A 9,783-nucleotide genomic window follows, 5' to 3' on the forward strand; every position below is an offset into this window, starting at 1 on the left:
GGGATTGAACCGCGGTCCCTGTGCTTTGCCAAGCTTGTTCCAAGTAGGTGCTTTAGACCACTGAGCCATCTCGCCAGCCCGGCAGAGGGGTTTTCACAAGTGAAATTTCACCAAATATCTACAGCACTATATTCTCTTCCCCATTTGCCCTGACACTCTTTTTTTTTTTTTTTCAATAGCTGTTATCATTTTAAATGCTTTTCTTTGTTGAAAATAGTTATATTTCCCTGGGTGTGATGTTCCAATCACTGTATCTAGAACTTCTCCAAAGCAGGAGAGCAGGTGACACGCAGGTTTTACCCTCCGCCCCTGCACTAGCCGCCAGGCTCTACCTGGGTGGTCAGTGTTCCAGGAGCAAACATCTATGTCATAAGACTGCAAAGTAAAGGACAGTGATGACAGTGGCATTTGGTGGTTTATTTGTTTCATGACTTTTGGCCGCTGTCAGATTTACGAAAAGTAATATGTTAGGAATATATGGGCATCTTAACAATGAGAGATTACTTTCTTTTTCAGCAGGTCGTCACTTCTGTCCTCTGAGTCTGTATGCTAAGGAGTAGGAGTTTATGTAGAAGTGGTTTCCACCAGAAACAATGAAGCGGGTGATAGGTACAACTCTGGTTTTGGTTTATAAACTTTATTAAACTAACCAAGATATGGCTCATCCATTGTGTTTGAACTACTCTATTACAAAGAAAAATATTAGGCAACTGTAAGTGAGTGGTGCCTTGGTACACATACCTAGTAGGCACACGCACTGGGAGGAAATGCTGGCTTCCAACCTGTAGTGACTGGGTGCATTGGCTGTGCTTAGTGTTCACTTGTGTTTTGGATTTTTTTTTTCTTTTCCTGATTTGATGATAAAGGAAAATTTAAATTGTGCTTCTATGAGTGTTCATCACACACACACACACACAAACACGCGAGATTGTTGTAATACTATATATAATTTAACTAATACACAAAAACTTCCCAGAAGCCATGAGTCATATTTCTTGCAGAATGTCCACTTGGTGGCCAAGTGGTTGGGAACCTTGGAGAAACTCCTTGAAGGATTCAGCCAAGGAAGCCACGAGGACTACAGGGTGTTCATGAGTGCCGAGTCTGCACCTACGCCAGATGAGCATATCATCCCTCAAGGACTCCTGGAAAATTCCATTAAGATTACCAATGAGCCCCCCACTGGAATGCTAGCCAATTTGCATGCTGCCCTGTACAACTTTGATCAGGTAAGAAAGCAGAAGCCACTCCTAGGAATATGGATGCACCCTGAGTCTGTACTCTTAAGTGAACTAAATCAGACATGCATGTGTGAATACTGCATTGTTTCTGTGGGGTGAGAAACCAAAAGTGTAAATAAGGACAAAAATGTATTTTGAAATAGGAACATGTTAAAATGGGAAGGGGAATGCAGAAGGAAAGAAAGAAAAGGTTCTTTTAAAAAGAGAAAAAAGGGCTGGTGAGATGGCTCAGTGGTCTAAAGCACCTACCTAGAACAAGCTAAGCTAAAGCACAGAGACCGTGGTTCAATCCCCCAGCACCACATGCCAGCCAGCCCCGCCCCCTGGTGGGCTGAGCTGGCCACACACACACACACACACACATAAATAAATAAATAAAATTTTAAAAAGAGGAAAAAAAAAGAGGAGGCTGGGGAGATGGCTCAGTGGAGCGCAAGGGCCTGAGTTCAATCCCCAGTTCCACCAAAAAAAAAAAAAAGAGAGAGAGAAAAGAAGGATAACATGGAAACAAAATTTTGTAAATTGGGAAGGAAGGAAGAGTTGGAGAAGAGTAAGGCAAAGGGGAAAACAAGTTATATCATGTATAGGTGCAAATTCTCTTTGATAAATACATATCTAAAATGCACCAATAAAATCTAATTTTACAAAAGGAAGAAGAAACAACCTGGGCTAACAATATAGATCTTCTCACAAGGTTATAGAGACCCTCATCACCTCACACATCTCATTGAGAGGGGTAGAGTAAAATCTCCAGTGTACATGAGTATTCACATACATGTGGCTGGGTGTATACGTGTTTGTGTGTACATTTAAGTCTCTTGAAAGAATTTCCCGTCATTCCCTAGTCCAGTGATGGTGTACTTTTTAGAACTTCCAGTGATACAAAGAGCATAGGTTCGTTACCACTACCTAGTCTAACTGAGACAGATTAGAAATGGCCTCACTCTTCTCTTATTCCTCTAGCAGTTGCCGAAAGAGTTTGGTTGCCAACTGCAGCTGTAGTTGTACCCTGTGCTCAGTCTGAGTGATATCTACCCTGCTGCTGTGGGGATAATTTGAACAAAATAGTAGACTTGAATTTAGGCCAGTCATTAAGTTTGAATCAGAGGACTTGAGTTGAGACCAATTTAGGCCCATCATGAGGCTCAAATTTGGGCCAATCACAGGCCTGTTCCTATTATACAAGAGGCCCTGCTCTCACATTTGCCAGGTTGATCTAGAAGAGTTCCCTTTGTATACCGACCACCCTGTGCCACAGCCCAGGCTCTGTTCAAGTAAAGCTTCACTCTGCTGGGCCTGCCAGTATAGTCATTGCTTACTTCTTGGACCATGGTGGCTCGGAGCAACCAGCATTTACTGATGGTGGCAGCAGAAACCAGCACTGGCAAATGCCGATGACTGGTGTTGACTGATGTTGATGGGTAGCCTCATCTAGCAGTGGCAGAGAGTCAATGACCTAGGGCCCCAGGGTGTGACACTAGGAGCCAAGGGCTATGGGCACTCAGAGCCACAGAGGGCCAAGGACCCTGTTAGTCTGAGCCTGGAGGCATTAACAGAGCTGCACTTTGCTGATTCACAATTTCTATCCACATTGAGCAAAGGAGCCCTCAAGTGATTAGCAACACAATGACCGAGAAGTGGATTTAAGTTTGACACTAACACTACGATCTCCGTAGCCACATGTGTAGGCCGAACATGTAAGCTTTCTGAGGAAGCTGCTTCTGAAAGGTGCAGGCGGAGAAACAGAATCTCTAGTGACAGGAGGAGGAGCGTTTGTTTGGTGATGACAGTGACATGAAGGAATTTCAAGAAGTTTCAGGTATAGTTTCGATATTAGTAAATTCAGAGTCTCTGTTTTCAGGTTGTATGTATGGTACTACTCTATTTATGTTTTCATTTCATTTCCAAGTGTACCAAATTAATCGCTACATATTCAAGTTAATGATAGCCACATTACTATTTTTTTCTTTTCTAAATTATACCATCTGTATCATGACCAGATCCTCCAGTCTCTATTTTTGTTACTGCTCTGTGTTCCTATTCTTTTCCCTACTTCTTGGAAATCCATCAAAAGTAGTGCTTTTATTAAGAAAGTGCAGTGAAGCCCAGTGTAATGGCACAGTCTTGTAATCTTAGCACTGTAGGGGCTAAGGCAGGAGGGTCACAAGTTGGACCCCAGCAAGGGAAACAGTGTGACCCTGGCTCAAAATTTTAAAAAAGCTTAGCTCAGTGCAAGATCCAGAGGTTTAATATTTATTTATTTTTATTTATTACATTTATTTATTGTGTGTGTGTGTGTGGCCAGCTCAGCCCACCAGGGGGTGGGTCTGGCTGGCATGTGGTGCTGGGGATCGAACCGCGGTCCCTGTGCTTTGCCAAGCTTGTTTCAAGTAGGTGCTTTAGACCACTGAGCCATCTCTCCAGCCCCCAATCCAGAGGTTTAATACCCAGTACTGGAGGGAAAAAAAAAAAGTACAGTGAACCCTCAAGAGGAAAGACACATGATTGGTTATTCAACTTCCTATTACATCTGTTATTATTCTCTATGAAGCACCCCAACATGCTAGGCTTTTTCTCTAGTACCTTTTCGGCCAATACTCAAGCCAACATCATGAAGGAATTATAATTGCCCACCCCCAAAAAAATACAGTATTGAAGAATACATTTAATTATCTAATGAAATAACTTATGACATAGACATAAAACACTATATAAACAACATCAACAGACACTTAAAAAGTCTTGCTGTGGGGCAGGGGAGATGGCTCAGTAGAATAAGTGCTTCCCTGGCAAGCGCAATGGCCTGAGTTCAATCCCTGGTTCCGCAAAAAAAAAAAAAAAAAGTCTTGCTGAATCTTTTAGATATTTGCAATATACATTCACAATGGTAGGCATATTATTTGATTGTTTTGGGGTTTTTTGGTACCAGGGATCAAACTCAGGACCTTGTGCTTGCCAGGCAGGCACTTATTCCATTAGGCTATATCCCCAGCCCATATTATTTGTTTTTTTACAATTTTTAAAAATTCATAATTTCCAGCCACCAGTGAAACATTCAAGTTTCTTCCCAGAATAGCTATTAACTATACAATGTATTCACTCTTCTAAAGTAGTTGTCCATATAGAGAAACAAATATACCCCCAAGTTGTCCTTCAGCTTGTGTGTGTGTGTGTGTGTGTGTGTGTGTGTGTGTGTGTGAAGACGACCTTGGAAACTGAAGAAAATTTTGGATACCTGTGCAAGGTAAATGCACATTCACTTTATTACATATGATAACAGAGACTCACAGACCTATTAAAGCCTGTGCATGAAGGCTCTCGTTAACAGTACCTGTTCTTGTCTATTCATAAAGATGTTCCTTCTCTTGACTGCTATCTATTAATTAAATAGTATTTTTGTTGGAAAGACATTTCAGAACTTTAGGGAGAAATAACCCTTTTTAGTGAAAGGTTACTCTTAAGTAGTAAGAGTAAATTTGGTCATACAGCAAAAGCGAAGATAATCCAAGTGGTTCACTAACTTCTCCACAAACCTATTTCAGCAAAGATGACAGTCTTCTATGAATGCTGAATCGTCATTGTTAGAAAACAACGCATAGGGGCCTGGGAGATGGCTCAGTGGAATAAGTACTTCCCTGGCAAGCGCAAGGGTCTGAGTTCAATTCCTGGTTCTGCCAAAAAAAAAGAAAAAAGAAAAAGAAAATAATGCATAATCACTTAGATTATGTAATTTAAGGATGTTTGCCTTTGCCCCTAGCTATCTACAAATAAGTTCCCAGTACACTTTTTTTAATCAGTTACGAGTTGGCTATTTTGGGAAGAAGTGCTTAGGAAATAACAGTTGCTTAAACTGGGTTAAAAAGTATTTTTGCTCCATGAGAGTTCTAGAAGTGGACCTCACAAACCGAAGTCATCAAAGTGGTGGTCATCCTGGCTGGTCGCAGCTCACTGTGGCCCCAGGTGGGAGTAAGATTTGCAGCACTGTATCCATGTTACCAGAAGAGGGAAACGGGATGATAGAGAAAATATGTGTGCTTTTTATTAAAGATGATTCCTATGCGTTCATATAGAGATCTTCCTGCATCCGTGGGGGACACATTCCAAGACCCCCAGTAGAGGCCTGAAGCTGTGGGCAACACCAAATAAATAAATCGTGTGTGTGTGTGTGTGTGTGTGTGTGTGTGTATTTTTCTTCCTCTGCATACATATCTATGATAAGTCAATAATTCATAAATAGTACAATAAGTGATTAGCAATAAAAACTAAAAATACTTATAACTGTGTATTATAGTAAGCTATTTAAAACTTATTGTATATTTCTGGAATTTTCTATTTAGTAGTTTCTCTTGGTGTTTGACTATAGCTAACTGAACTGCAGAAAGCAAAATTAAAAATAAGGAGAGGCTGGGGAGATATCTCGGTAGTCTAAATTCCTGCCTGGCAAGCGCAAGGACCTGGGTTTGATCCCCAGTACTGCATGCCAGGCCAGCCCTGTGCCATGCCAGCCACCGAAACCAGGCATGGAGGCACATGCCTGTAATCCCAGCACTGGGTGAGGCAGGAGGATCACTATGAGTCTGAACTGCATAGTGAGACCCTGTAACAAATCAATACATAAAATTTTTTAAAAAGGAAAGTTAAGGGCCAGGGAGATGACTCAGTGGAATAAGTGCTTCCCTGGCAAGTGCCAGGGCCTGAGTTCAATCCCCACTTCCGCCAAAAACAAACAAACAAAAAGGAAACTTAAAAGAGAGGGCCTGTACAATACATAGATCTTTCATCTCATGGTCAGACTTAATCACAGTTTATTACCCACATATAAGAGAGACTGAGAAAATTAAATTTATCTTCAGCAGATAAAAATCAGCAAGGAAACAGTTTAGGACAGGTAACAGGTGTTCCATGTCAGATGTGTTTCTTTCTAAACTCTCATGTCTTCCATGACACACTGCGTTGCTTCCGTGGCTCAGTCTTGCCAAAGTCTGTGAAATGATCAAAGAGGGATGAGTACTGTCCCTCTAGCTTGTTGTCCACATGAATTATGTGAATGAATCCCACTTATTTCTATTTCCCAGGAGCTGTCTTCGGTGAGAAAAGTACCCAAGAAATCCAGGCAAATGAATGTTTTGTGTGGATATTTTTGTTTCCCATCCTTTAGTTTTTCAAATCAAAATCTGCATTTATAATCTTTCCTCTCCAACTAGAAACTACCTTCAAAATGAACAAAATTTGTTGGTATTAATGGTTTATTCCAGAAGTACTTTCTAATATTTATGTGTGTATGATCATTAAGGGACCAAGATGTAAAGCCACATTTTTTGTAGGACACTGCCATTGTATACTTCTTTCAGCTCAGTGCCTCTGCTCGGTGAAGATGTCATAGTGGAATATGGGTTGAGCCATTTTCATATACAAACGTAGTTTCTGTTTTTTGTTTTTTATTGCTATATATTTGGTACAGGGTCTCACTACACAGCTCAGACTCATAGTGATCCTCCTGTTTCAGCCTCCCCAGCACTGGGATTATAGGCGTGCTGCACCATAGCTGGTCTCAGTGGCCGGCTCAGTGTGCCCAGGAAGGGGCCAGCACAGTGTGCAGTAATGGGGATCGAACCTGAATCCTTGTGTTTGCCTAGACAGGTGCTTAGACTGCTGAGCTATCTCCAAGGCCCAAATAACCATAGTTTTTAGAATAAGAATACAGATTTCTTTTTCTATAAAATCTTCAGGCAGAAACAAATGGTAATTATGCACAAAAGTTGGGGGCCATGTGCCATCTAACAAGCACTACAACGTCTGTGTGGATGCCAAATCCTACTCAAAGTCATATTTGCACATTTTCTGATACCAGTTTGCTCATTACTTGGTTTCTAAAAATACAGCTCCCTGAAATATGAACTAGTAGGTGGATTCTAACTTTTTCTTAGAAAAGCCTGACTCATGTTTTGCTCCCGTAGTTTAAGTTATCAGGGCACAGTGAGGTGAACATGCCCTCACTTTTTTTAGCCCTTAGGATAAAACCAAGTGAATTATATGCAGGAGCATATTAGATTAATGTTTTTGTTATTACGGTATCCTGGGACTTATATGACCTGTCTGTAATTCATGAAGCTGCTAAGTTTCTTGTGGGATCATAATTCTGGTGTGAAATTTTGATGCTTATATAGGGACTCCCAGAAATGTCCTATATTTAAAAGTAATATTTTTACCATCCATCATAGTTAATTCCAATTACGTGGCTTTGCTTTTCCTCCTCTGTGGCCTTGCCTTTTGTTTGAAGTTTAGTTGTGGACAGATTATTTTTAATGATTGCACATTTAAGTCTTTAATGACTGTGATATTTCCAAACCCTGGAAGTTACCTGAAAATGGCCTGGTGATTTTAATAGGTCTGCACTGCATGCACATTGACTTTTCCTTGGAAATTGTATGGTTTGTGTTTGGTGAAAGCCCCGGATTCTGCTGAATCATGACAAGAAGAAACTACGTTCTCTGTTCCTGCCCCACAGAGAAAGCATCTGGTGTTGGTTTAGTGTCAGAAGTCCCTTGGGCAGATCAGAACTGTACTGTTTTATGTAAAAGTCCTAACTCTATGTCTCAAGTTGTCAGCTCAGTATTAAACATGAACTGGCTGTGGTTGGACCATCTTAGACTAGACTGGAAAGTACAGACGCTGCTGCATGTTTCTCTGATGCAAGATGAAGGAGCAGTCCTCAGGTTCTTTTCCGTATTCCCTACATAGAACTTCAAATTTGAGAATGAGTAAAATGCATTAGGCTATAGGTTAGACAGCTTTTTTACCTTTTACTACTATTGAGGCCCTAACCATACCAGTGTAGCAGGCCAAGATCTGATTTTCCCTCTACATTAAAAAAAAAAAAAGGTCTAGTCTACAGGGCACATGGTTTCCACTGCTCCCCATTTTGTTCAGTTGTCGCAGCAGTGAATTGTATCCTCAGGTGAGTAGAGACCATGTGTCATGGAGATAAAGGTGCTGGCTAAACTACTGTAATAAAGAAAAACTATAAGAATTCAAACAGAATCTCAGTTTGTTCTCTCACGCATATGAGGCATCTGTGAGGTCATCCCCACACCCAAGCTGATGGGTGCCTTTCTCATTCCTGACTCATGTCCAGGGGTGCCCCATTGTTATTTTTAGCCCAAAGAAAAGGTGAGAGAGTGGTGGCTGAGACAAGCCATTATCTTTTAAACAAATGTCATGGAAGTTATATATGTCAGTTTAACTCAGTTGCTGCTGGCAAAACCTCAGTCATATGGTACCTCTGTCCCCAAAGGCTGGGAAGCAGTCTGTCAGTGGGTACTGCCCAGGTTACTCTTCTCTCATTGCTGAGCCAAAATACCCGACACCCAAAATGAAAGAAGGAAAGGTTTATTTCGCTCCCAGTTTGTGGAGGTTTCAGTCCATAATCACCTGGCTCCAAGGCATGGTGCAGGGGCAGCAGCCCAAGGTGGCAGAAGACAGCAAAAACAGCAAGAACCCCGGGATGCGGAGGGACAAGCTCCTTTTCCTCCCTTACGTTGTATATCAGCTATCTGCCCACACCCACACTATCTCTGTGCCCTCCTCTTCCACAAGCTCAGGATGTACACAAAGTAAGGACCATCACCCCTGCTTAGTAGTTAACCTAAACTTCTCAAGCTGACATCCTAGAGCAGTAAGGATGTGTCCTTTTCACCCCAGGATATAGAGCCATGGAGTTAGGTAAGCTTCCAGACTCCTCCAGTTGGCACAATGTACCAACCATAACCGTGACCATAACTGTGACCATGTACCCTGATGATCTGTTTAATTTGGAACAAGGGAAGAACCGGTAGCTGTGGATAATTGGCCTTCTGCCCATGACGAAGGTAATTTTATCATCTGGATTTTACAAAGAAACTTTTATAGAGAAAAATGACATCAAGCAGGATTGGCATTGTTAAAAAGACTTGCTTATAGCTACACCTTGGATAGAGAACTAATATCTAGAATACATGAACTCAAAAATTAGACCCCCCCCCCAGTGAGTAATCAAAATTGGGCAAATGAGATTTTTCATAAGTACAGATGGCCAAGACATACATGAAAGAAAATGTTCAACATCTCTGGCCATTTGAGAAATGTAAATTAAAATAACACTGAGATTCCATCTTACTCCAGAAAGAATACTATCAAGAAATCAAATAACAAATGTTGGCAAGGCTACAGGAAAAAGAAACCCTTCTGAGGGTTTTGTTAGTAGGAATGTAAACTAGTACAACCATTGTGGAAATCAGTATGGAGGGTCCTCAAAAAACGAAAGCTAAAAATTCCATTTGATCAAAATTCCATTCGATCCAGCTTTCTCTTTTTAGAGTATCTTCCCAAAAGAATGAAAGCCTCCCTATTACAGTGATGTATGCATTCCCATGTTTATAGCAGCACAATTAACAGTAGCTAAATCCTGAAGGCAGCATACATACCCATCAGCAGGTCGATGGGTAAAGAAAATATGGCATTTATATGCAGTGGAGTGCTGCTGTGCTACACATATTAAATGAGT

At 41.2% G+C, this 9,783-nt stretch overlaps 1 protein-coding gene across 1 annotated transcript in view; it reads left to right on the forward strand.

The window, feature by feature from the left end:
- Dnah11 (dynein axonemal heavy chain 11) overlaps positions 1-9,783 on the forward strand; it is a 375,268-nt gene that overhangs the window by 338,999 nt on the left and 26,486 nt on the right. Inside the window, exon 72 of the mRNA XM_023709848.1 lies at positions 1,002-1,229. Coding sequence (XP_023565616.1) covers positions 1,002-1,229 — 228 coding nt within the window. The remainder of the gene's footprint in view (positions 1-1,001; positions 1,230-9,783) is intronic.

Source organism: Octodon degus, unplaced genomic scaffold, assembly GCF_000260255.1.
Source record: "Octodon degus isolate 3935 unplaced genomic scaffold, OctDeg1.0 scaffold00015, whole genome shotgun sequence".
In the NCBI taxonomy this organism is placed as follows: Eukaryota; Metazoa; Chordata; class Mammalia; order Rodentia; family Octodontidae; genus Octodon; species Octodon degus.